At 54.6% G+C, this 27333-nt stretch overlaps 1 protein-coding gene across 2 annotated transcripts; it reads right to left on the reverse strand.

Annotated features, from left to right (window-relative positions):
• Positions 1-1667: 1667 nt before the first annotated feature.
• RBPMS2 (RNA binding protein, mRNA processing factor 2) lies at positions 1668-27327 on the reverse strand. 2 transcript variants are annotated; one of them, XM_046655176.1, is made up of 8 exons: positions 27044-27327; positions 11867-11944; positions 11225-11263; positions 10481-10543; positions 9998-10148; positions 9362-9513; positions 3051-3120; positions 1668-2779 (listed from the first exon to the last, which is right to left on the reverse strand). In XM_046655176.1, the coding sequence occupies exons 1-7, from the start codon at positions 27134-27136 to the stop codon at positions 3058-3060; spliced, it is 639 nt and encodes a 212-aa protein (XP_046511132.1). In that variant the 5' UTR covers positions 27137-27327; the 3' UTR covers positions 1668-2779; positions 3051-3057. The 2 variants fall into 2 exon arrangements, with proteins under 2 accessions (XP_046511132.1, XP_046511133.1); XM_046655177.1 differs by lacking the exon at positions 3051-3120.
• Between the last annotated feature and the right edge of the window lie 6 nt (positions 27328-27333).

The raw sequence follows: 27333 nt of genomic DNA on the forward strand, positions 1-27333 counted from the left end.
ACTGTCCACTAAGGCCTTTCTGTGGAGGCCTCGCCCCGAGAAAAGGCCCCAGTCCCGCTGGAACACCCCCTCTGGGATGGCCTCAGGGCCTCCTTCCCCTTCCGGTCTCCTCTCCTCCTCTCAGACCCAGGCCTGGGCCCTGCTCGGTAAAGCGTGAAGGAGGTCCCCCAGGGAACCCAGAGGAGCAGGGGCCTTTAAATTATGGAGCAGCTTTCTTAGCCCCTCTCAGACAGGCCCAGGCGCCCCAACTAAATAATTCACCACCTCAGGAAGACCCAGTGGTTCCTGACACAGCTGAAGTAGGTCAGGCATCGGCTTGGCCCTGGGTGGGGGCTGGGGGGCTCAGAGCAGCTTCCCACCCGCACTAGGAGGGCCTGCAGGCTGGGAAGGCCTTGTTTGCTTGGCAAGTGCCTCGCCGGTCGAAATACTTCAGTGAGGTGAGGGGTACGAGGCAGGGAAGCATCAACCCCCCTCCTCTTGCTGGCCACAGCCATCAACTCCCCTCCTCCTAGAGCCTCCTTCTGGGGTTCAGGTAACCCACCCGCCTGCCACCCAGAGTTACCTACAGGGCCTGTACCTGGCCAGACTCCTCCTCCCTCACAGCACCTGGAGGTGCTGTGTCCTCACTTCACAGGCAGGTACCAGCTGGGGCTGCACCTGTCATCCCTGAGCCTTTAACAGCTACACATTCATCAGCACAACACCATAGACCTAAGTGGCCCAGTGCAGGACTGGGATTCAGAAGGGGTGAGGCAGGGAGCGGAGAACACCAGGGTCACCAAAGTGCAGGTGAGGAAGTGACCATGGCCAGCCCCAGTGGGAGGGAGTCTCTGGGGCTTCTCCTGCCCTCCCTTTCTGGGCACAGCAGTCAAGCTGTGAAGGGCACGGTGAGGTGGGGGTGGGGCACAGATGGAAGGACAAACAGCAATGCCATTGGGTCAGTGCTCCCACTCTCCAGGAGCTGGAAAGGATTTCAAACCGCCACTTCACAGACGAGGAAACCGAGGCCCCAAATCACAAAAGGGAAGAATTAAGGCCGACTGCTGCGTCCCGACTGGGTCTAGGGAGGCCAGGGTCTGGCACCACACTGCTCCCGACCTCTGTACCCCTTTGCTCCGGCTCCCAGCCAAACCACCTCTCAGGAATCTGAGCTGCAGCTGGAACCTCCAGGGTGGGTGAGCTTAACCCTCAGACTCCTGGGTCCTCTCCCTCCCTCCAGCACAGCCTCACAAGACATACACCAAGGACACCACACAGAGGAGCCCAACCTCCCATGCCACAGTCCTTCTCTACCAGAGGGCCTGAAAGGCCACAGGCCTTAAGGGTCAGGCCAACTACCTAACAGCACCCGGAGAAAATGAAGGTCCCATTAGCGTGCTTACTCTGGGCGTAGGGGCTCTCCGTCCCTATTCTCAGAACTTGGAAAATGAAGAGGTGAATGAATTAAGCAGGGTAGGCTGACAGATACAGCCTCTACTGGATGGCCCTTGGCAAGTCACTTCCCCTCCAGACTTTAGTGACACAAAAGAGGGAAGGGGGAGAGGCTGCCTGAGCTCTCAGGCCCGGGCCCACCTCACTTCCTTCCCCTCCTAACTCCCCACATCTGTCCTTGGTCGTGCCCTCCCGACGGCTGTCTACATCCGGTGGAAGCAGAGGTCAGAGAGCAGTGACTTTGGATCATTTTTTATTTTGCATTTCATATATTATCCAGTTTCACATTCTCACAGGATCAGCAATTACAACAGCCACCTCGTCTCCCAAGTCTGAACGCGGCAGGAGAGCCGCAGCTGTGGCGGAAGGCAACGCACTGACGTGCTCACGAAACAAAAAATTGCACAATTTTTCCTTCATTTTTCTTATACTAACGCCTGACACAAAGGCTCACTGCTGGAGAATGGAAATCCTTTTCTTCTTCATGCCTCAAACTAAACATTAAACTTATCTGACAGGGCGAACAAGGTCTCTTTAATAATTAATTGCACACACACGAAAAATCCTTTATGATGCATAAATATTTTGTTACACAGGGTACAAAAATACTTTCACTTTTTGGTTGGTTTCGAAGTTTGGAAAGAATGAGGAGCAATGGCAGGGGTGGGGTGTGCTGTGGAGAGGTGAGCAGAATGGGAAAGGATTTTCTTAATAGTTGTTGGCCCATCTGAGGAGGAGGAAGCGGAGGACCCTGATTGGAAACGAAAAAGCAAACACTCTATCTTGGTTCGTGGTCATTGCTATTCAGCCTGGAAGTGGGTGGGGGTGGTGGGGGGTGCCGGATGGACTGGCTGCAGGGCGGGTGCAGGGGAGGGGCGTGGAGACAGGGACCAGGAATGATGAGCCATTAGTGGCCAGGACCTGTTGCTATGGTGACATGATGTGAGAACAAACTGTACACTCACATATACACAGTTTAAGTGTCTCAATTCATGCCAGAAAACATGCAAAATGAAAGGCCTCGTTTCTCTGAGGTGGAGCTACAGAACCAAGTTTGGACTAGAGGTCAGGCCTTGCTCAGTCCCAGTGAGGCCTCCGAGCCAGGTCTGGGTGTCCCAGCAAGAAGGCCCCGGAATCCTCCTGTGAGGCCTTGGAGAGCGGCTTTGGGGCAGGACAGGGATGAGGAAGGGGAGAGAAAGGAAAACGGGAAGCAGTCCACTGAGTCAGGCTTAAAATTCACAGTCTTTGGAGGGAAGCAGTGGCTCTCCACGGGCTGTCTCGGGGCAGTGGAAGCTCAGGGCGGCTTCCTCCCCGGCAGGGCAGGGGCTTCAAGCTGCGGTGACAAGACCTGGAGGGAGGGGAGAGACGGGGACATGAGCAGAGGTGTGGCACTGGAGCTGAACCCAGGCCTTCCCCTTCTGAGGAGGCTGCAGACGGATGGCAGGGGTGACAGGGTGGGAGGAGAAGGGGAGAAACAGCCAGAGCGGCCCAGTGCACAAGCTCAGGTGGAGGCCTAGCACCAGCGAGCCTGCGGACTGAGGCAGAGGGAGGAGCCGCGGCCCTGCAGGAAGCCAGGGTCTGAGACACTTCTCATCCTGGACCTCTGGGCCAGCACTTACTGAAGAACTAACAGAACTGACGATATTTCCATCCTTGCTGGGTGGTATCAGAGGAAGGGTACCAGCGCACCTGCAAGAGAAGCCAGCGTCAGGAGGAGGCTGTGCAGTCCCTTCGCTGAGGAGGGAGCCCAGTAAACACGGCCTGCAGTGTCCTTGTTGGAATCCTGGTTGTGTCACTGACTGGCGGATGTCGGGCCAGTTACTCACCTCTAGGCAAGTTTCTTCATCCTGAAAATGGGAGAGCGCCACCTGACCTGCCTCCTCTGCAGGGTCGAGGTTCAAAGGAGACAATGGTTACAAAGGTGTTTTATTCTCCTCAGCCCGATTCGAATGGGCCAAATTGTGCCAGTGGAGTCTTGGCTGCTGGGGACACTGGTGCCAACAACCTGCCCCTCCCCCTTTACTGGGAGAGTGCAGAATTCCTAACATTAGGAGAATGAGCCTCATGAGTTTTTGCTTGGCTTCTTTGAGTCTCAGTGTCCTCATCCAGCTATAGGATAGAGATGATTAAGTCACAGGGTGGTCGTGAGGATCAGTTAAGATGGGACGTAAAAAGACATTAGAAACCAAAGTTGGTGTGGTCTCCACGGGGTAGGACTCCCAGACACTGCTCCTGTCCTTGTATGATTCTCCAGGGAAGCCACGGACGAGACCCAGCTGTCGCCTCCTCCTGTTTCAACCCTTCCGTCCCTCTTGTTCCCTCCATTACAAGCCTCCTAAGTCTAGAGATGTGTAACCTACCAGCTGAGCCCTCTGGTGGGGGCCTGGCAGGTACGTAAACCCTGGCACTTGCCAGAAGGCCCCACAGAGCAAGCAGCAGCCTCAAAGCAGGATTCCCAGAGATGGGTCAGGAAAAGACACGCACCTCCTTCCCCATGGGCAGTCGTCTGGACGGCGAGCTGTGCTGGGTGCCAAGCTAAGATTGTAGGGAGGCCGCCTGCCCCAGTTACAGACAGCAGGTCTGCCCCAACCTGACCCATGGCGGCCTAGCAGGGTGGGGACAGGGCATCACAAGACTCCAAGTAAGAGAGGGGAAGATTCCCCCAGGGCTTCCCAGAGAGGGGAGCCCGGGGCCCCCTTAGGAAAGGAAGAGAAGGCATACGAGAGCCGACGTAGAAAATGAGGACAGCTGGGCATACAGACAACTGCCTCGAAGCTGCAGCAGTCGGGCCCAGTTACCTACGTGGCTGCCTGGAATCCCTGCCTCTGTAAGCAGGAAAGACAGTGGGCAGCGCCAGGCCATCTGGGGGCTGATGGAAGCTTCCTGAGAACTTGCTCCTGTGCCCCTCCAAATTCTAGGTGCCATTTTGTATAGCACAAGACTCTGACCACATGCTCAGCTGAAGTCAGGGGTTGGTTACTCTAAGAGGCCAGGACACTTGGCATATAGTAGGACCAGGTCCTAGGCCACCTGACCAATGCCAGGATCTTCCCTGGGCTCCAAGGATGTGGCACTGCTGTCACCAGGACACAGCTGGCCCCAGGCTGCTAGAAACACCTTGATTAAGCCCAAAGCACACATAAGGGTCAAGAGCCTCTTTCTGCCTTTGAGCTGTCCAGCCTCAGAGGCCGCTGTATCTTCTCTCATGCCTCCTAAACATCTGGAAGCTGTTCCTTCCTCTCCTGGCTGACAGCTGAGTGGGAGGAAGCCTCGCATCCCCTTTGCTGAGCTGTGGGATGCCCTCTCGGCTGGAAGCCCGAGTGGACACTAGACCCCATTCCACAGAGAGGGGTAACGAGGAAACCAGCACAAGCCTGCGGCCCAGTCCAGCTCGGGGGAACCCCCCAGTGGGCCGCGACACCACCCTCCACCCAGCCTCCAGCTGGAGCAGCCCTGTAACAGGAAGTGTGTGTGGGGGGGGGGCCTGGGTGCCCTGCAGGGCTGGACAAGGGGAGGAGAGAACAGCAGATGAGAGTGGGAGGGACTCCGGAGGCCTCCAGCGGCTGCTTAAGGGCTCCCTCGGCGAGCCTGCCTCATCCGGTCCCACACTCTCTCCACGAGGTGCCAGGATTTGGCCTCCAAAGCGGCAGCCTTCCCTCCAGCCTGAGACAAGCCACTGACTCCTCGGGGAGGAAGCAGAGGAAAGGTCCCATTTCTGAGCTCAGGACGGCCGTGCCACTGAAGCCGACGGAACATACTCAAGGGGCTGCGTTTCCACTCCCTCAGACGCCTGGTGTAGGCCGGCGGGCTGGGGCCTCTAAAGCAGCCCGGTCCCCCCATGCCCCGGATCAGAACAAGAGACCCCCAGATCCAGGGGTCAGGGCGAGTGCTTCAGGGAGCCAGCGGTCGGTTCCCTCTCAGGGTCTCCAGCTGTTCACAGGGGGTTTGAAGGTCCTGAGAGGCCACCCAACAAGGACAGGCCCTCCAGCATCAAAACAAAGAGGGCACCAACTCAGTCCCTTCTCCAATCCTGGGACTGACTAATGGAGAAGATGTGCCAAGAAGGGGCAGAGGAATGAGTCCACACGAGGAGAAATGGGAAAAGCCAATAAACATGGGCACCTCACTCATAGGAAAGTCAATTGAAACAATAAGTCTTACTTAACAGACTGGCAAGTCTACTCGACCTTGTAATAGTTCTAGGAATTTAGGATAAGGAAAACAAGCAGAACAGGTGTCCAGAGAGGTGGGAACAAGGACGTCCATGCGGCACAGCCTATCAGTAGCAAAAAATTGTGTAAACACCCTAACTTCCCATCCACAGGGAGCTAGACACACTTATACAATGGTGGGCTAGCCAGGTATCCAGAATGCAGATCTATAGTTACTGACATGGAAAAATGTCCTAACATGTAAGTTTCAAAAAGATTAAATGTGTACAGTAATTTTTGTAAAAGATTCTTATCTCTGGATTTACTTATACGCCCATCCCCAGCTACCTACCAAGTTTGAGGACTAAAAGGAGTGATTATCTGGGGAGCAGGAAGATAAGCCAAAGGGAAGAGAGAAAAACCCGCCTGTCTGTCTTTTCCCATAGATGCCAACCTCTAACAACTAACGCTTATGAAGCACTTACCACGTGCCAAATGCTGTTCATTTAATCCGCACAAAAACTCCATGAAGTTGATGCTATGACCCTCCCCATTATACAAATAAGAAAATAGAGGCAAAGGAGTTCATGTAACTTTAAAGTCATTGGTAAGTGGTGGAGCCAGTGTAGGGAGGAAAAGAGCCACAGTGAGGGGCTGGCCCCATGGTATAGTGGTTAGGCTCGTGTGCTCCTCTGTGGCAGCCCGGGGCTCACTGGTTCAGATCCTGGGTGCGGAGCTATACACTGCTTATCAAGCCACACTGTGGCAGGCATCCCACATATAAAATAGAGGAAGATGGTCACAGATGTTAGCTCAAGGCCAATCTTCCTTAGCAAAAAGAGGAGGATTGGTGGCAGATGCTAGCTCAGGGCTAATCTTCCTCAAGAAAAAGAAAAAAAAAAAGCCAACGTGAAAGACCTCCATAGCCCGAGGTTGAAATGGGAAATGGAAGTCCAGTCTGGGAGGAACCCAGGATGCAAGGGGACACAGAGAATCCCTGCTTTTAGGCCATCTGGATGTGCCAGACCTCAGTGTGCCCCTGCCATCCACACCTCTTGCATGCCTCCCCTTCTTAAAGGAGAAGACTCTATCAAGAGGATCAGAAGGTCGAGCAAGATGGCCTCATGCCAAGACAGAGCAAGACCGAACCATCGCCAAGCCCTTTCCTGCAGCTCTGGTCCCTGTGGCCATGTGGATGCCTTGGCTCCAGCTGAGCTACTGGCAAAGGGCATGCAGGTGGGGTGTACATATTTGGGTAGAGAAGGAAGGACTGGTTTTCATCTCCTTTGTCCATTAGCTTCCACCTTCTCTCCACATCACCTCCTTGCTCCCAGGCACAGAAAAACTCAGTTTTTCTGTTGGTCCTCTGGGTTCAGAATAATCCCCTCAGGATCAACGGTGTCCACTTCCTTTACTGAAGGCATTTTCAGCCACCTCTGGGGCAGCGCTGTCAGGGGGCAGGGAGGGGCTCTTGGAAGGAAAAGAGACGATGCTGCTACTTGGAAAGCACTTCCATGCCTAGTACGGCATTTGGTCCTAACGTTTCACTGTGGAGGAGGAAGTGCTTCCTAGAGAGCTCGAGCAGCAGGGACAGACCCAGTTACCACTGGCCCACTCTTGTCTTTAGTCTGCCTCCCAAAAAATGCCACTGTCCTTGGAGGTGGCCTTCATCCCTTTCCCAAGGAAGTCAGAAGACAGGAGCTCAGGCACAATGAGGTCTCCAGCCTCAGAGAGGACCTGGGGGAACTAGATAATACTGATATTAAATAATAATCATGATAATCAGCACTTCTACAGCACTCCCTTTATGCTAATATGCTAACAACAACCCTACAAAGTAGGTAAGATTATCACCATTCCACAAAGAAACCAAGACACAGAATGCTTAAGTAATTTGCCCAAGGACACACAGGTGGAGAGAGAGCGCTAGGATTTGGACCAAGGCAGCCAGATTGGAGGTGGACAGCCACAGGCAGTGGGTAGGGTGGAAGGAAGCTGGAAAGGAAGACAACAGGAGCACACCACCCCTACAGTATGGAGCTCAGGGGCGGGCAGCAGTGTGCAACTCCCAGCTAGCTGGGGGGCCACCCGGAAAAGGGCAGAGACACCTCTCCTTAGTAATTTGACATACTGTCACTGGCTCCCACCCTCTGCCTTACTATTGGCACAGCCTAGCATCTCAGAGCAGGTGGGATAGGACCTCCCCACACGATCCGGTCTAGCCTCTCATTTTACAGACGTGGACACGGAGGCCCAGAGGTGAAGTCACCTGCCAAAGATCAGGGAGCTAATCGGTGGCAAAGCTGGGATCAGAGGCAAAGAAACCAGCACCAGGAAGGCCAAGGCCTTGCAGGGCGCCTGCAGTTAAAGCCTCTGCTTGGCCGGGAGCACTGTCGAACTGCCCACCGTCCACACTCAGCCAGGTTGGAGGATGGCGACCGTCTTTCCTGCTGACCACCTGTGTCCATCACAGAACCTGGTCTGCGGTAAATACCCAAACATTTCCCTCTAGGGGAGGCTCTTTACTGCCTTCCTCCCCTGATCAATTGCCCAGCTGTCTGCGGTGCACGGCCGGGGAACAGTGCCAAGCTTAACCATGCTCTGCCCTCAGTGCAGGCTGCCACGGCCTGGGAGCGTTCCCTGCGGGAGGACCAGCTTCTAGAGTAGTAGCCTGGGAATCTGAACCTTCCACCTTGGAAGTGCATGAACCCAGATGTCACTAAGCCCTTCAGAGGACCTGAGATGGACATGCACTGAGCCCTTGGGCAGAGCTCCCAACTCCTCCCACCTCAGCTTCTAGTTCCTGTGAACTCTCCCTTCCTGGTTTCTCATATCCTTTTCCTCCTTGGCCACTTCCATCACCCCAGCCAGGCGACTTCTGTCCTTTCGCTCTCGACAGCACAGTACGCCCTGGCCTGGTCTCTCTTCCCGAGGCTCAGCTCTCAGTCACTTCACTGATCAGAGGCAACGGTGGGCTCGCCACTGCTCCTCGGCCCTACCATGGCTGCCTGGTGGTGCCCTGTCCATACACCTGGCAGAGTCCTGTCATTGCCTCTCAGTGGCATGGGCAGGTATCTGACCACCTGCCTCTCGGGCACCTAGCACGGCACCCGGTGAGCACAGAGCCCTGTGGTGCCCAGAGTGCTCCTGGCCCAGCTGCGCCCTCGCCAACTCTCCCCCAGAAGTGCTCATTCCCTATTTCCCAGCCCAGCCCAGGTTCACGATGGAGAGTGTCCAGGCATCATGAAAACAAGAGCAGACGCTCGCTGAGCACTCCAGGTACAGTTCCAGGACTTCATGTCTTCACATTTAACTCTCAAAACAACCCTGAGGCAGGTAATCACATTCTCATTTTCCCGGTGAGTAAAAAATCAAGGCACAGAAATCTTTAAGAGCTTTCTGAAGTTTGTAAAGGCAGGAGGAGGCAGATGCAGGTGGCCTGGCTCCGGAGACCACACTCAGGCTGGGATTCACACCATGGTTCTGTCGCCAGAAGCAGAATGCAGTGCGGTGCCTGCCAGCGGTGTTCGGGGGGTGGTGGAACCAAGGCTGGGGCTCTCTCCGCATCCTGCCAGTATCCTCAATGTGGCCGGCCTCATGGCTTGTCCTCCCTCCCCTCTGTCAGATCCCAAACCCTAAGGGTACTGACATGGAAGCCAACAGCTCTGTTGCAGCTCTGGGGACCATGAGTGGCCCAGTGGCCAGGGAGGTACGATGGCTGGCCAGCTCAGAGTCTTCATTCTTCCCTTTCCAGCTTCTCCCCCCAAGGGAGAGCTTACCTGAGCATGTAGGGCGGCGGCAGCAGCAGCAGTGGCAGCTGGGTAGGTGAATGCAGCATGTGAGATGGCTGGGGTCAGCTCCGTGGTGTACAGAGGGTAGGGGGTCCAGGCCTCTGGGGACGCGGGGATCAGAGCAGCCCCCATCAAGTCGTCTACAAAGGGAGACAACAGCCCCCATCATCAGAACACTGGTGTCCCCTTCCACCACCCCACCCCAAACTGAAGCATAAGTTCTCCTCAGGCCAGACTCCCCTCAAGGACCCCAAGACCAGGGAAAGGAGTCATGTTAACTTGGCCTGGCATGGTAAGCATCCTTTCCACTTCGAGAAACTCTCAGACGGGCCTCCACCCACCTCAACCGAGAGAGATCAGAGAAGGCTTTAGGGAAGTTGGGCAATGCAACAGCTCAGGAGCTGAGTATGTCTGAGGTCCAGCGAAGGCTGCAGGGGAGGAAGGAAGCGTGGAACCTACAGAGATAGATGGCTGTGGATGCAAGAAGCCTCTCGGAAGAGGGGACAGCAGGACCAACCCCCTCAATGAGCATCTCAATGTCTGCCCTCTGTACGCAACTCCACTGGGGGTGCCCAGCTCGGGCCAAGCAGAGAGCAGCAGACGGCAGCTGTGAGGGCCACTCACAGGGGTCCCGTGCGATGAAGTGTGCTCCTAGGGCGGGGTGAGCGTTGGTGGGATTTGGTGTAGCCATTAGCTTGTTCTTGGCCATCTTGGTGTTGGCTTTGGCAAATTCTAGCCTCAGGGTCTGCGGGTTCTCGGGATCAAAGCGAATACCCTACACCGGAAGGAAAGGAAAGGAAAGACTTTACTCTGTAGGACCCAGACTGACCACTGCAGCGGGTACAGAAGGGCCCTGGAAATGATCTTGCCTGAAAGACTCACCCACACAGGGGTCAAGACAGAGGACATGCTGCTCGGGCCTTGTGAGTAATGGCATTTGGCACAGACAGTGCAGCCAAGGACTCTGCCCCAGGACGGCTGGGAAAGTAGATTTGTGGGCACTTTCCTTGGGCATGGAGTGGGGGAAGGTCTGCAGAAGACGGAACAGAGATACCCACGGCCAGGAGGTCTGTGGGTCAGAGAAAGACCTGTTCCCCAGCTACTCACGTTCAATGCATTCTTGGCCGCTTCTGCTCCTGCCCGGCTGTCAAAGATCACAAAACCAACAGGCTAGTAGGAAAGAGAGAGAACACCCTTGCATCTCTCCCAACATTCCATCTCCCCCTCCAAAACAAACAAACAAAACCTCTTGCCCATCATCCTCCCTATGTTCAGCTGGAACAGTAGAGGTTCTTATATACCAAATGTCTCCACATGTGAGAAATGATGCCAATAGAACTTTATCCCACTGCAATAAATATCACCCTTTCAGTAAATCTTTTTTTTAAATGCATGCAGGTAATTAAGAGTAAGTTCCAGTGTTTTCCTCAGCAAGAAACAGGACACAATGTAGCAAGGGCATGGGAAGGTTTTAGTTCAATGAAGGGGCAGCAGGCTGAAAACTGCTCCAACTTCACTTTGCCAAGGTTCAGTCTAGACCCCAAAAGGCTTCCAAAGGCTCTGGGCCCCAGTCTCCTGGCATCAGGAGCCAGAGCACGGCCACCACCTCTATGGCCCTCAGCCTTGGGGCCAGGCTGTGGCTTCTCAAGAGCCAGAGAGGGAGGACCAGGAGCTGACTGGTAAGGAGAGAGGACCTGTGGAGGCCACTCTTTCATCAGCCCAGGACAGAAACGGATGACAGGGAGCAGGTCTCAGCTGCCAAATGCCTCGAGATTGAGAAGGAGCAGGCTCAGTTCCAAGCTCAGCAGTTGGTCTGGGCTGGGAGGATGAAAAATCTTGGAGAGAAATTACCTGTCTCGACGTAAGCTTGATCAGGGACCCTTCATACCCCTGCAGAGAGAGGTGGTCATTAACGGGGAAGGTCAAAACCCCGTGCTGCGCTCTCCCAGCCAGCCCCGAGAGCAGCACCCCTTTCCCCAGTGCTCGCCAAACCATTCTCACGCTCTTCTCCCCACCCCCAAGTCGACCCACTCTGACCTCCACCACTGTTGAGCGCCCTCCGCCCCTGGGCTCTGCATCACATGGTCTAGCACATGGGTGGGCATCATGCGGGAGCCGTCATCATTTCATGCGTAAATTCCCTTTTGCTCCACTAGTTTGTAATCCTGAAGCACAGACCTTACCTTTTTAGGTTTTTTTATCTGCAAACTGAAAAGGCTACATTGACTCTCAAAGATTCCTTATTTGGCAAAGTCTACTGAGATTCTCTACTGTCTCCACTTTACAGATGAGGAAACAGAGGCTTGGAAGGGCCGAGCAACTGACGGAAAGCAACATGTGAATCAGCAGGACCAGGACAGAGAGCCAGGTCTGTGACCAGGTTCTGATACGCTGTCCTATGTGGTCCTGCTGCCCAATCCAGGTCAGAGATTCCTTCCTGACGCTTCTCCTCTGTTTTAGGCTCAGCCCGTGGGTGGCTGGGTCCACACTCACCTTGAACGGCCTGAAGAGCAGATAGAGTTCTCTGGGCTTAATGTCCACAGGGAGGCCACTGACGAACAGCGTCCGGACCTGGGGACAGAAAGCACGGTGGTCAGGGCCAGGCTCACAGACAGGAATGACGGCCCTCCTCAGAAAGGACTGGAAGCCTTCCAGAGTGTAAGGAGGGATTCAGTGTTTCCTGGGCCTCCTTTGGAGGCCGAGGCACGTGAACACTCAGTTTCACAGCATTTAACTTTTCAAAGCCCTTTCCGTACCCTTTCCTTCCTCTAGGTTCATCCTGCAGGTGCCACGAGCACCTGCTGAGCATCTCTGTGCAGACTCTCTGCTGCCGAACAGCCAAAGAGAGAGCCCTGTTTAAAAAGCGCACAGATCGAGGATCCTTTTTCAGACCAAGGACCCCTCTGAGACCTGAAGAAAGCTATGGTGCCTTACCCCCAAAAATGCACAAGTAAAAATGCAGATATTTTTCAGAAGATAGCTGTAAGTTATGAGCCTTGCCCTCAACATGGTTCTGAGTTGGTGGTGAAGCCAGGTCTAGACACCAGGTGTCCGTGCTGTGACTCTAGCCAAACCTGACCTCCTGAACTGTGGAAGAGGCCCACGAGAGGGCTGGCAGAACCACTTTCCTAATTCACCACTGCTGGCACCCAGTGCTAAACTAGCAAGTCCAGATCAGCCAATAATTATAAAGGGGAAGGGAGGGTCTTCCACAGTGTAGATCCATTAAAAATACATCTTGAAACTGTGGCTTCTGAGTGATAAAAGAAAAAAGAATCCGAATGAATAGCTTCCCTACACACTTGACTCCTGTATCAAGTAGGATTTCATACCATCTAAACCCAAGCACAGGTCTTCCCAACTCATCACTGCCGATTTACGGGGAAAAAAAAGTTCACGTGCCTCAGCCCACCCCATCACGTGCCCATTCTTGAAAACATTTAGATGCCCTAAGTGGGCCATACCCCCTTCTCCAGAGACACCAGACAACTTCCTCCATGCTCTAGTGATGACCTGCTGAACCCAGGCAACAGCCTTTTTAGAGACAATGGCTTGAATCAGGAACATGGGCAGCCAGGCAAAGTTACACTCAACACACACAGACAGACACACACATACACACCAACGAACACACAGATCTCACCAACAGAGCCAGAAGAGGCAAAGGAAACCAGACCTGATAGCTGCTGGTAACCAGTGTCACCACTCCCACCCACACAAGAATGACTCCCAGCCCGTGGCCCATAAAGACTGGGAAAGGATGAGCTTCTTCCCTCACGTGAGTTTTCTCCAAGAAGCATATCCAGCAGAATCCTTGGCCATTTAGGCACATCTTCCCCCTTTGGTCATGCCTGTCCCTTGCCAGATGTGTCTCTGTTCCCAGGCCCGGGGTGAAGGTTCTGCGCATTTCACAGCCTTGGGCAGCTCTGTGTCCCTGTATACACAGCTCTCAAGTGCTGCTCTGTTTCCAGAAGCACTTGAGAGAAAATGGACAGCTCAGGCTCCAGGGTCGGCTAAACTGAGCTCCTGGACCCTAGAGGGCAACCAGCCTCTACACCCAGCTGCCCTTTGATGGAAGGGCCTTTAATTTACGTGTAAATCCCCAACAGAAGTGACTCACTCAGGTCATATACCTTGTTCTTTAAAGGCAGCAGACCTGGGACCCAAAACCCAGGTCTCCCGACTACTCATCCAGGTGGGTAGGGACGATGCTTGACTCGGGTGTGGGGACTTAGGCACCCAGCCCACCCCCAGAAGATGGACCTGGATCAGCACTGTTCCCTCTTCCTTGGCTGGTAGGACGCGGTCTAGGTCAAAGACGTAGGGCCAGAGGCGCCCCACAGAAACCTCTGCCTCAGTTCTCCCCAGGGGCCACCCATTTCACCCGGGCTAATTTTAAACCCTTCCTCAAATGGCTCCTTTCTGGCCAGACCTCCCCAGGGGCCCACTTAAATAGCAAGTTCTCAGCAGAAAGTTTCCTGCTCGGGGCCGGAGTTGGGGTGAGTATAGGGGATCTTTCTCTCATTCCCAGCTCAGATCCTTGTTTCTAGCTTTCCCTCTGGGCAGATGACCCTTTTCCTCTGCTTTCCATCTTTTAGGTCCTAAGGTGTCCATCCTGCACCTGGCCACCTCTCAGGAAACAAGCTGAGGTCAAGGCAGTTATGGATTAGGTGGCAAGTTCTCATCTGCCAGGTCACAGGAAGCCTGACCTGAATGCCGTCCTTGGTTCTTACTCGATCCTAGCCACCCTGGTAGATGATGTGCCCTCTGCCTATCCTCTTGTGCAGACTGGGAAACTGAGGCCCAGAAAGGGCTCATGCAGCTTGGTTCACCAAGGAGGAAAGCTGGGTAAGACCCAGGTAGCCTGACTCAGCCATCTGTGCCATCAGCAATCCATCTGGCTGCGGGGACAGAGGGAGTGGCACCTGGGTGGCCTTGTCAGCCCCATGGGTGGGTAAAGTGTTGCCACATATCCTTTCAGTAGCCAGTCCCTTCCCTAGATGCTTGTATAGGATGACAGCAAAGCTGGAGGGACGAGGCAGAACAAGAAGAAACTGACAAACCAGAGATGGAGGGAAGCATGAGCTTAGCAGCCTGGTCAGCTACATGTTGAGAGGACAAGAGGATCCAGAGCCCACCTACCCAGCCCCTGCTTCCAAACCCTCAGGTCCTGCCCCCACCCCATGGACTCCAGGTTCCTGACAAGAGCCTGCCCAGCCCCCAGGCCGCCGCTTCCTCATTCCTTAACTGAAGGACACCCATCCTTCAGGTCCCTCTACTTCCCCACCCCTCTTTCCTTCCCATGAAGTCTTTCAGAGCCCTTAGGACACCCTGCCTTATATTGTTCCCACCAGTCTGAGCTTAGCCCCTCACCTGGGCTCTATAAAACCCCAGAGACAGGAGCCAAGTCTCAAAACTTTCCTATCCTCCGAGGTACCTAGAATCAGGCCTCCAAATTTCAGCACCAGCCCTCTTCCCATCTCTACACACTACAGTCCCTCCAAAGAAACTCACAGCCAGAGAGAAATGTGGCCCAGCACGGCAGAGTGACACCATAAATGGGAAAGAGAACAGGCTTTAGTTAGTTAGACTGGACTTCACATCGCAGCTTTATGCTTGGCCTGGGGAAGCGGCTTCATCCCTCCAAATCTCAGTCTCTCCATCTGTACATGCAGATACCATCTACCTCCAGGATGAAGAGCTCACCTTACTCTACACGTGGCACATAGGAGAGGTGCAACAAAATGCTCGTTCACGCAGGGCTCCCGTAATCACAACATTTACCTGCACACAAACCTCACCTATCAGGCACCACAAGCCATTTCTTTATAAGGTTGCCTAGTTAGGTTGGATCGAGTCCAGGTCAGACAGAGCTGGCAACACAGGTGAGACGACCTTAGGCAGCCACTCGATTCTTTAGTTTTTCTCTTTCCGGGGAGGTAATGTCCGAGGTGGAAGGTACCATGGAGATCAGCTAGTTCAACATCCTCATTTTACAGATGAAGAAACTGAGGCTTAGAGTAGGAAGGTGATGAAACAAGCTGCTGGCATAGTCAGGATCCTTCAGGGATGGCAGGGACAAGCAGTTACTTCTCCAAGGCCTGGCCAACTAGTCCTGTGTCCCAGGCCAGTGTTGAAGACCCCTCCTCCCAAGCCACTTACTGGTGCCAGCCTCACAGCAACAGGGTATGACGTTTAGCAAAGAGGCTGGGTGCAGATAAGGATTCAGGCACCAAGAGCTGGTTGATACCAAGAGGGAAAGATCAACCAAAGAACCCATGTCCTGACTATTCCACAAGTTTATTACAAGAATTTAACACAAAAATGTTTTCAGTATTTGAAGAAAGCAAAAGCGGTGGCTCACACAATCCCCAGGCTGCCAGGAGGCACCAAACCCGTTTACCTGGCCCTTCTCTTTCCATATGCTCCCTCTTCCTCCAGAAGTATCCAGACCACCCAAGGGTGGTCTCCTTACTGTCCTGAAACGTGGAAAGCAACCACAGCCCTCTCTAAAAATGGTCATCTTCATGGCAAGTACAAGCAGACGGTGCTAGAACACAGCCATGTCCTTAGCACAGTGGGAAGGTAAGTCTGGAATGGGGTAGAGAGGGTACCGGGGAGAAGCGGAGAATGGACAGAGAATCCTTAGAAGTCAGTGAATGAAGAAACATGTCAAGGAACAGCTCTTTTGGTGGAACCCACTGGAAGCACCAAATTCAACACGGACAAAGAACGTGGCCAGAGAGGTGTCCCCATACAGGACATCGCAGACATGGCTGTGTGGCTTTCATGATGGTCAGGAGCAGACCTAGCCTTGCTGGAGGCCTCGGCCAGCACCAGGCCTGCCTACGGGAACCAAGTGACCTTTGGGAAATACGTGTTCCGGTCCAGCAAGGCTTTGGGGCTCCTGAGGCCGCTCTTCCCTTAGGCAAGTCCTGCTGCCCCTCTCTCCGGAGTTGCTGAAAGCGAGGGGTTGGTTCAGCCTCTTCTGCTAAGTTCACACCACAGGCTATCAGGGGTCGGCAGACTTCCTGGGGGTTGTCTAGGTCTTTGCTGTGTGTTCCTGGGCTCTTTCCCTCCAGCAAGTGCGGGACCGAGTGCGCCTGGGGCTCCCAAGGACCATTTGACTGCTCCTCACCTCCTCCATGGAGGCCCCTGAACCTCACTCCCGGTGCTAAGTCCTAACTCAGCACGGGATCCCCGGGGGACCACAGGGAAGGGCAGCACCTGAGAGGCACAGGAATCAGCCCCCCACTCTCAGCCTTATTCTTGAGGCCTCTGGGGTGGGAATGCTCCGTCCCGTAAGAAAGGTTTAGAAGAAGCCTCTCAACCACACTTCCTAATCCCAGCACGGCAGAGGACCCAGGCTCGCCAGGTCGCCCAGCCCTTTCCTTCGGGAAAGGTGTCAACCGCAGGCCAACATCCGGGCCTTCCGCCTCCCTCCGCAGCCCTCCCCAGCCCAGAGGTAAGAGCTAACTTCTCAGAGAGAAAAGAAGTAGAAGGAAGGGGCTCTGACAGACCCACTCATATCTAGGTATCAGTGATGCTCTTCCCTCAGACAAACCGACATTTGTGTAAAGATCTTCAGAAGAAATAAACTCAAACAAAAGCCTTAAGGAGCAAGGTGATGGTGACACCCAGGGCATCAGCCTGACAGCACAGGTTCAGGATTCTGTGGAAAAGGCTTCCAGGCAGGGCTCACCCTCTTCCTGTCGGCCCAGGGGGACATCTCTCTCAGCCCTGCGTTCTCTCCACCGGAAGACCTGCCATTCAGGTGCACCTAGGCCAGGCCACCTCCCTCGACAGTAGCTGCTCAGGGTTCTCCCTCCTCCCTAGGGTACACACGGGGCCCAGCTCACACCGCGGCCCAGGAGGAGCTAAGGGCAGAGGGCTGCTGGGGGAGGCAGAGGGGATGGGTGTTCCACAAGGAGGAAAGCAGCGGGGCAAAGCCTCCATGTGGGACAGACTGGGGCAGCAGGGGCCACGGCCATGGGGGCCCTCCCTCCCCACTGAAGAAGACCCCACACTCAGGCTGGGCCCTGGCCCCTCTGCCCTCACCAGGTGTGTGCCCCCCTTTGCAAGGGGAAGGAAAGGCCCGATGCTGAGGGCTCTGTAGCTCCAACTCGCCCCAACTTTTTTGACACAAAAGACCTTCATACTGAGGATTAAATACTCAACTTCTTGGTTAAGGGTGGCAGTAGTGTATTGTGGCTGAGAGGACAGACTCCATAAGGCAACTTTCATTAGAGAAGGAAAGGGTAAACACTGCTTTCAAAAACAGTGGGATGCCCATGGACATTAAACCCTCATGTCCTTTTACTGTGAAGGACAACCACAGCCTTCTTCAAATCCCAGCCTGGTAATCTCCAGGACAGCACCCTGGACTTCAGGGACCACCCACCCGGAGGACAGACCTTCCTCCACCAAGGAAGCTGAGGCAGGGAAACATCAGGGCCACTCCCCACCTCCTCCCACCCCGCAAATAAATCCCACTAGTCCACCAAGAAGACTCCCCAAGAAGACAGATGCCTGCCTCCTAGGTGAAGCCTGCCTCACAAGCCCGGGGCTCGGGGAAAGACATCCTTGGGAAACGGCTCTGCGCGATAGAAACATCCTACCTAAGACATAAAAATGCTATTTGAAAACTGATTCTTTGCAGCAATCATTTAACAACTCTACGAGTTAGAATTGCATCTGGAAAGGAAAAACTGTTTCAACGGTCCACTCCATCAGAATGTTCAAGTAATACGCCTTCTTCATGTCCCCACCTACTTGCTGCCTAATGGGAGCTCTCCTGGTGTCATCTGCATGGGAAACATCACTTAGGGAAGGGGGTGGGGGGAGGAGGGAAATCCAAAAAGGGAAAAACAAGCCTCTCATAAGCCCCTCCCACATCCTTCCCCAGCTCCCAGTCCTCTGCAGCAACCCAAACGTAGACTATTTGAACTGGAAGAAAACTTATTTTTAGATGAGGAAACCAAGGCCAGGGGTCCAGTGAGTGGCTTGCGGTCACAGAGCACGTCAGAAAGAGTCCCAGTGTCCCCACGTGCCCAGCTCAGGAGTAACAGCTCTTCTGCAGACCTTGATCTCACACCACCAACCCACTCAGACTCTGGTGGGGTCAGCCTTAGGCGCCCAGAACAAGTGGCCTTCAGCTTTTGATCCAAGAGGGCAAAAATAGCCTCTTGGAAGGTCGAATGGGGGGTAGGGGTCCCAGTGGATGATCCCGTGACTAGTCCTATATAGAGTTAGTTACAGGGAGGTCAAAGGGAAGATTGACAGCCAGACTGCCAATTCCCAGCAGCTGAGTGGGAGCAGCCCTGTGCCCCTGCTGACTGGGGGGCGGCTATAGCAGGGCCCCTTGCACACCTTGGACAGGACAGCTGGGCACCTGTAACCCCAGGAAGCCCTGAGTCCAAACAGAAGCCCAAGCCACCCCATCTCACTGTCTCACTAACCCCCCCACCAGCCAGATCATGGGAGTTTATGAGCTGCAGCCTACATTATTGAGAACTTACAGTTCTCCTGATATAAACATACTGAATGCCCTTTTTAAACTTGTAGCAGCCATCATCACACCCAGCTCTGCTCTGGCTTCTCCAAGGGGAAGAGACCCCATTGAGAACCAAAACACCGGACTCAGGCTCAGCCTCCTGCTCAGCAAACACCTGCTGACCAGACTTGGAAACAAAAGAAAAAGGGTCTCAAATCAATTGTCGGGGAGCCTGGGCTGAAGCTGCAGCCTGGCCAGCAGCCAGGCAGGTAGCTTTGTGGCCTTCCTCTGCTGCCTGAGCTACAAAGAAGAGAGGTGGCCTGGTCTCAGGGTCCCTCACACTCCGCCTTCTAAGATACCAGGGAAGTGGCAGAAGGTGACTTGGGCACTGTCTTCCATCTGCTCAGAGCTTAAATGCTCTCCTTCTGCCCACAGGAAAGCCAAGCAAGTGGTGAGGAAGGGGACAGAGAATGAGAGGGTGAGAAAGCAGGAAGTCCAGAGCCAGGCCCGGGGTGGGGCTGGGCCTGGGGTTTTGCGAGGGGTCTCTAATGGGGCAATATTGGGGTTGGCAAACAGAAACCTCAGAGCAGTCCCACGCTCCCCCTCAGAGATCGTAGTGGCCAGGGGTTTGCTTTTGTGTATGTTTGTAGGGGGTGGGGTGGGGGTTGGGTCCTGCCTAGGTCCCATGTTTAGGCTTGGCACTAGCAGGTCACTCTTACCCCTCCCAAGGGAAAGAAGTCGCTCTGAGTGGGGCCACTTGACGAGAGGTGGATGGAATGTGGCGACATGGCCCGCAGACCCAGGACTTATAAGGGCTGAACAAGGACACAGGCAAAAAGAGCAAGCAGATAGAGCCAGACAGAGGCTGTGAAGCGAGACATACGCACTCCCAGAACTTTGGTGCCTTCCATGCTTCCTCCAAGGAGCTCTGGCCTGCTCAGCTCCCAGGCTAGGATACAGCCCAGCTTCCCTCAAGCCAGCCCCCACCTCCAGCATCATGACAGACTGACATGGTATGGAGAAGTCCCAGCCTCAGGGTCTGTCGCACAGTATTTTGTCTGCCCCTGCTCATTCCAGCCCCAAATCACATTTTCAGGGCTTGACTCTAAGGCCCCATTCTGGGCAGCACTTTGTAGTTTCCAGTTCTTCCACACCTATCACCGGGCTGTGGGCCTGACAGTCCTCTGATGTAGCAGGCAGAGCGGTACTGGCCCACTTTATAGATCAGAAAAGCAGCTCAGGGATGAAGTGCCTGGCCAGCCAGTGGCAGCGGTGGGAGTCAAGTCCAAGTTGCCTGGAAAGTTGGGGCTCTTCCCCTACAGCCTGCAATGTGTCCTAGAGTTCCGACTATGTGTATGGGGATGAGGGGAATCAAGCTGGGGTGATAAGTTCTCCAAAAAGAGGGACAGGGCATGTATAAAACTTTTTGTTTTGAGGAAAATTAGCCCTGAGCTAACATCTGCTGCCAATTCTCCTCTTTTTTGCTGAGGAAGACTGGCCCTGAGCTAACATCCATGCCCATCTTCCTCCACTTTATATGTGGGATGCCTACCACAGCATGGCCTGCCAAGTGGTGCATAGGTCTGCACCCGGGATCCAAACCGGCGAACTCCGAGTCACTGAAGCAGAAGGTACGAATTTAACAGCTGTGCCACCAGGCTGGCCCCAAGCATTTAAGAAGGCTTCAGACCTTATACTCCAAGCTACTTCTAGCCCCAGGAACAGAAGGCTAACATCCGGGGGACACACTTGGTCAAAGCCTGTTGTGAACACCGCTCTATACTTCATTTAGGGAACTAGACCAAACAGCACAAACTGCACTGTGCAGACTCCATGCTCTGGGCTGGCTGGAGGTGGAGGCAGGGCCTGCTTTCCATTTGGTTCCAGACAGAGCCAATGGCCAAGGCTTTCAGAGGCAGCTCAGAGTGACAGGCTCACAGAGCCCCCAGTGAGGCTCTCTTCCCTTCAGGACCGTCTTCCTCCCATGTCCCTCCTGGTGCTTGTGTGGTCAGCCAATGCAGATCCATTGCCTGTCCCCTGTGCCTGGCAAGGGTTGTCGTTGTCACACACACCACCCCACAGATTCAGGGCACTGGCCTAGGGGACTCTTATAGCCCTCCCCTAACTCCAAAATCAATACCTCAAACCCTTAAACCACGGGACGTTATTCCAGCGTGAACACACAGCATGGTGTACACACAGCGCTGAGCCCACCACACCTGCCCACCACTTGACTGAGGCAGACGAAGCCTGACAAGAGATGTTTTCCAACCTAAGGCTTCTGTTGGGAGGGGCCCCTGTTCAGGGATGGAAGCCACTTCCAGGACCTACATTCTGGTTTGGAGCTCCCCTGTCACAAACACATCAGGATCCCTCCATCCCAAGCTATGCCTGGATATGGCCACGACTACACATCAAAGAACAGGGACCAGTCTGGGCAGAAGTTCTTTTTTTTTTTGAGGAAGATCAGTCCTGAGCTAACATCTGCTGCCAATCCTCCTCTTTTTGCTGAGGAAGACTGGTCCTGAGCTAACATCCGTGCCCATCTTCCTCTACTTTATATGTGGGACGCCTTCCACAGCAATGGCTTGATGAGCGGTGCCATGTCTGCACCCAAGATCCGAACCGGTGAACCCTGGGCTGCCGAAGCAGAACGTGCGAACTTAACCGCTGAGCCACCAGGCCAGCCCTGGGCAGAGTTCTTTATAGCCCCCAAAGGTTCTCAAAAATGGTCTCAGGTTCTATTCCAGCAACCTCTCCTGATCCCCTCCCCAGTAAGAGCCTAAGACTCATCTGGGGAGTGGAAGGTTAGCTAACCTCGAAGAAGAGCTAGGTACTCCAGACACTTATCCCATGGCCTGGTCCAGGTCAGGCCCTGCCCCAAATCCCCCAAGTTCAGAACTATACAGGCAGCCTTGACGGCTTATGACAGCCAACAGCCTCTGCTTAGTCAGCCATAAACAACTAAAGGCCATGACAAATGGGCGTAGGCAGACCACCCCACTACACCCAGCCTCTGCTATACTCTGGAGGCCCCTGGCACTGATGGATCCACAAGTGGACTCTTCAGGAAGGGAGGATCCAATGATCTAGTCTAATCTTGGTGCATCTCAGAGGTAATCTTATTCCTTCCATCCAAGGATGGAATCGGGGAAGAAACAGCATGCAAGGAGGCTGTGCTGGTCCCCATCTAACATGGGGTTCTGGTATATGAAGCTTTGTAGGTTGTCTGCAATTTCCACCTCACAGCAGCATGGTTTCTGAAGAATAGTGTTGGGCTCTGCACCACTGCCTCACAGCTTTGCCAGGGGTGTGAGGACCCTTCTGAGGCAGCCATGGTCAGAGGATGGCAGAGGAACTGACGAGGCACCAGATGTTGCTGCTGCCCAAAACCAATGGCTGAGCAGCAGCTGCGGGCCACTGGGCAGGCCAGCACCCAGCATTCTAGCTCAGCTCTGTGTCACCAAAGGTGGGTGGCCTTGGACCAGGAGCTCAGCCCTCAGGGTAGGTGGGACGGACTCCTCTCCTCTACCTCTCAGGACTGTCTGAAGGCCCAATGGGATAAACGGGTGGAGAGCATGAGAGCAAAGCTCAGCACTCGCAGTTCACATCTTGCCTCTATGTACAGCACTCGCCAGCCCTGCTGTGGAGATGGGGATGAGAAGAAGTCAGACGTCCAAACGTTGAATGAGATTTAGAAGCTGGTTCTGACAGGGGCAAACTAGCCAAGCTGGCTGTGTGCAGGGAAGAAGGAGACATGCAGACCCAAGAGGCTGCCCCCCCAAAATGACAGGCAGTCACTTTAGAGCAAGTACCATTTCTTTAGTTAAGATGCCCAAAGCAGCAGGGTACCCACGGGGGTGTGAAGGCAGTCAGCCTCGTCCAGGCAACAAGCGGCAGTACTGTCTGCACAGAACTCAAAAACAATACCACTGACTTAGTCTGTTTTTTATGATCAGCACGCGATGGCAATTCTAAACAATATCTATGATAAAATGCTCCTCCTGCAGGGGCTCACAGCTCCCATCACCCAGTCTCGGGATGCGATCAGCCCAAAGGGAACTAGCCTGGAGCCAGTGTCTGGGTTTCTACAGGGGACCCTGGCATCATCCAAAGCTTGGGCCTCCAAAACTTTAGTTGCAGGACCTTCCTCCCTCTGCCCCCAAGTCTCAGCAAAAACCCTATATAAAACAGAAGAGCAGGTATAGTGTGCGGTTAAGAGCAAACTGTGGGTTCAAATCCCAACTTACCCGCTTACTAGCTACATGAAAGTTATTTAACCTCTGTGTCTCAGTTTCCCCATTTATAAAACGGTGATAATAACGTACGCACTTTCATAGTGCCGTTGTGAAAGTTAAATGAGTTAAAATGGTAAAGTGCTTAGAACTATGCCTGCACACATACCATACATGGGTTTACTATTATTGGTACGGCCTCTCCATTAGGTTATGTGAGCAGAGGGGACACATCCACGACAACCCCCAGGGAGGAAGGGAGCCTCACCTACCAGAATCTGCCTCGATCCACGGGCCTGCACCCCGTTTCCAGGTAAAAGCCTTAAAGCATAGACATTTCCCTTTCCCCATACCAAAAAAAGCCTGCAGACAGAGCACCAAGACATCCCAGATTCTGTCAAATGCTTCTGACGACAAAGAGAAGGGGAGGTGCCCAAGTCACACGCTGGACCCCAGAATTCCTGCATCCTCATCTAGAGTGCTAACCTGGCCCATCCCTCAGAGACCTCCAGAGGACAGGGGATGGACCCTAGGGTATCAGGCCTGCGAGGAGCTGCCTTAGCCCGGCTACACTGGATGCGAGGTGGTGGGGTGGGGCCGGCCCTCAGGTCAAGCTGTCACCACCTTAGCTGCCTTTAATCCCTGACTTTGTATAGCTTACCATTAGGCTGGCTAAAACTTCTTTAACTCTTAGAAACTTGAAGCCCCCCCAACCCAAGATTCCAAATACCACCCTCCCCTCAGGGGGCCCCCCAATGAATAATTACTGTAACTTAGTATTACCTTGTATTATGAAAGTAAAGTCTCCATTTTCAAAATAGAATATGCTTTCAAACCACACATACCCCTCCCCAGAAACACTGTAACTATCTAGCCATCCCTAAGAATCAGAGACAGGACACACTTCAGTCTGGGGTTCCGCAGCAGAGGCAAGCCTGCCCTGCCTCATGTGCTGTATTATCTCACCTGGGGCTCCAGCACCAGCCATGACCCGTATGGGGGAGGCTACAGCCTCTAGATTGAAAGGGACGCTTAGCTCCTCCCCTTCAGACCCTCCCCTTAATTCCTTGCTACCCCCCTTAGCTTTCAAAGGGTATCAAAGCTTCTAACACATCTCCCTCTCAAGTGGCAAAAAAATACCAATTTTCCCCAAAGTTTGCACCATCTCAGGCTCTTCACAATGTGGCTCCAATATTGCTGCAAAATAGCAAATCCCTGGGAGTCACCCAAACAAGCCAAGTGGTTCCTCCGTCCATCCACCCCCGACTCTTACACACGGTCTTCCCTCTTCTGGGAATGCTTTTTTCTCCCCCACAGGTCTAACAACCTCCTCCTCAGCCACATCTCAGGGAGGGCTGACCTCTAACTTTCCAGTAGCACCATTTTATCACACGCAGATATCTCTTTATTTTATCTACTATTGCACTTAACATACCATCACTTCCTGGTAAGTCCTTCCCACCTCGCAGTCTTTGATCATTCACCTGTATCCCTGACCCCTGGTCCAGAAAAGGAACCTAATGCTTATGATATGGATGAAGCCTCATGGGTAGGGTGGGCAAGCAGGGAGAGTCAAGGCTGTACAAAGTAGTTTAAGACAAATGTCCCCACTGATACCCTGTCCTGGAACCAAGAAAATACACCCCCTTCTCCAGTAACCTAACACCTTTAGGAATTGAGGTCTTATGGTGGGCAAGTGAGGTCCTTGGTTTTCTAGGCTTGCTTTAGCTAATCTCCAGTAGTCAACTGGGAGGAGGCAGCCTGGGTAAGCCATGAGGGTAAACCACCACTGGTAATGTACATTCTCTGGATGGTGGCTCTTGGGGGTGCAGAACTGACTGCCTAGGGGAGCATCTAAGCTAAAAGGAAGGAGTCCAGTTCCAGCTCAAACCACCAATCCAAGACGGAACTCCAGCAGAGGAGCTCTTGGCCCACTGTTCAAAAGGCTAATGAGGGGCAAGGGCCTTGTGCTTACCTGACCAGAGCGGACACCGAGCCCCAGGAGATCCCCAGAGCCCCTCATTTTAGCCCTCTGTTAAGTGGGAGCCCAGGCCCCTCTGCCAGCACCAGCTGCATCAACTCTCTGAACTACTGAGTGCTGTAGCCCCCTCTGCTCCCAAGGAGGGATAGCAGGGATTCCAGCTCTTGAAGATTCCACCCTCTGTCTCAGAAAACGCACTTAGAAAAAAGTGACCAATACCTTAAACGCTTTTTCAAAGATTTTAGCCTGACCACATGGTTCACCCTCTCCACTTCAAAGGGGTGGGTCTGAGGGTCAGCTCAGCCTCTTGGGTGGTGTGAAGTCCCTGCTGAAGTCAACCCTCTAGCAGAAGTGGCATTCTGGGTTCTTACCCAGCTTCACAGGAGATGGCTTCTCTCCCCCAATTTTAGCCCACAGGGGACCTAGCAGAGACCCCACACACCAGCAACCCTGTTACCCTCCTCCAACTCTCCGGGCAGATTCTGAACAACCAGGCAGGAGTAGGTTAAGGTCCCCAAAGCCAAGGGCCTGTCGGCATCACGGTCCAAGGAGGATAATGCCTTCAGGAACCAAAACCACCCCACCACACTGCAGCCCACGCCACACTAGAGGACAGATGTCAGGCCCTCCCTGGCCACTCTTCAGAGTGAAGTGTTGTCTATTCCCCCCTTCCTGCCCGCAAAAAAACCGGGATCTAGACCTAGATTCTTAAGATGTCATGCCATTGGTGGACTGAGGCTGGCAGCACTGCCTCTATGAGAGCTGGCAGTGTGACCCTCCCACCTTCCCTCCCACAGTGCGGAACCCAGCCCAGCAGTGGGCCTTTGCCGCCATTCTGCACCAAACCTATAGCACGGCCAGCCGGCACTGCCACTCGATTGGAGGGAGGTAGCAACACCAGCCCCCACCAGGGGCTCTGCGGTTTCTTCCCCAAACCAAGGGGAAGGGAGCTCAGAGTGGATAAGTGGCCCTTGGTTTCCTGGGCAAGAGCACACCAAGGTGCGGCAGGAAGGGTCTTTTAGCCCTGGAGTGATACAGCAGAGGCCAGAGGCCCTTCGAGGGAGCGGTGAAGGCTGTCCCCTTTCCACACCAGTTTTTGTCTCTGCAGGCCCAGCTCCTGGTCTCCGTTCGCTGATAGCCTTAAGACTTGTATCGACCACCCCACCCCACACACACACCCTCCCCAATTTTGCCATCCCACTAACCACCCAGCTGCTAATGATTTTACGAAGCCGTCTCATACTCCCTCCTCTTAGCACATGGCCGGTGGACAAGATAATGTCGCCTGTCCTTGCAGAATCTCACCCAGGCCAGCTTTGGGGTCCTGGCGTGGCTGCCAGGGCAAAATCGGAGAGAGGAGAACCGGGACCTGACTGTCTTTAGGCATCTACATCCAACTCTAACTAAGCGCCGGCTGACCTCTTTGCCAAAGCCAGGGTTCTGCGGCTGTGGAAAACCCGTCCACCGCCACGACTACGACTCTAGGGAACCAAGGTGCCGCGCGGCCGGCCCGGGCCTCCAAGGTCACGGGGAGTGGTCAGGGTGGAAAGTGCAAGGGAGTGAGGGTGCCGCCCGCCGCCGTGCTAAGCCCGCTCCGTTCCTTCAGCCGAGGAGGGAGTCGCGGCCACGCGGGAGGAGCGCCTGGGAAGGGAGCAGCGAGCCGGGGGTGGAGGACGCGGGGCGCGCCGCTCGCCCACCGCGGGACGCACGGACGGCAGCCGGCGCGCGGCCCGCCCCGAGCCCGGAGGGCGGGGAGACAATGCCCGCCCGGCGGGGCAGTCCAGGCCGCACGCCCCCGCCCGCCGGACACGGGCTGCTCCTCCCCGGCCGAAGGGCAGCGGCGGGAAGGCGCCGGGAGCTACTGCCAGAGCGGCCCCGCGCGGCGCGGGAGGCCCCGCGCGCCCTCCCCCGCCCACCTCCGCGTGCACTTCACCGGACGAGTCCCGCGGCCGCAGACCCACCTCCTCCTCCAGGGGGCCGCCGGAGCCCGAGCCGGTGCCGGTGCCCGTGCCGGTGCTGGTGCTGTGCTCGCCGTCCGGCTTCAGGTTGCTCATGGTGCGGGGGGTGGGGTGGGGGTGGCGAGGGCGAGGGAACGCGGAGGGCGAGCGCGGCGCCCGGCCCCGGCGAGGAGGTGGGAAGGGGCGCGGTGAGCTGTGCGCTCCGGGAGTGCGGGGCGGGGTGGCGGTGGGGGGCGCGCGGGGCGGTGAGAGGGGCAGCCGCCGCGTCGGGCTGGGGTCACATCAAGTTTGGC

Source organism: Equus quagga, chromosome 2, assembly GCF_021613505.1.
Source record: "Equus quagga isolate Etosha38 chromosome 2, UCLA_HA_Equagga_1.0, whole genome shotgun sequence".
In the NCBI taxonomy this organism is placed as follows: Eukaryota; Metazoa; Chordata; class Mammalia; order Perissodactyla; family Equidae; genus Equus; species Equus quagga.

Bases quoted from the DNA above. Each gene is read 5' to 3' on its own strand.
- RBPMS2 (XM_046655176.1), bottom strand. From the start codon at position 27,136: ATGAGCAACCTGAAGCCGGACGGCGAGCACAGCACCAGCACCGGCACG. The intron at 10,544-11,224 runs GTAATTTCTCTC...CTTTCCTACTAG, and splicing joins TCAAGCTTACGTCGAGACAG to CCTGTTGGTTTTGTGATCTT. The intron at 10,149-10,480 runs GTGAGTAGCTGG...CTTCCGGTGTAG, and splicing joins CGGCCAAGAATGCATTGAAC to GGTATTCGCTTTGATCCCGA.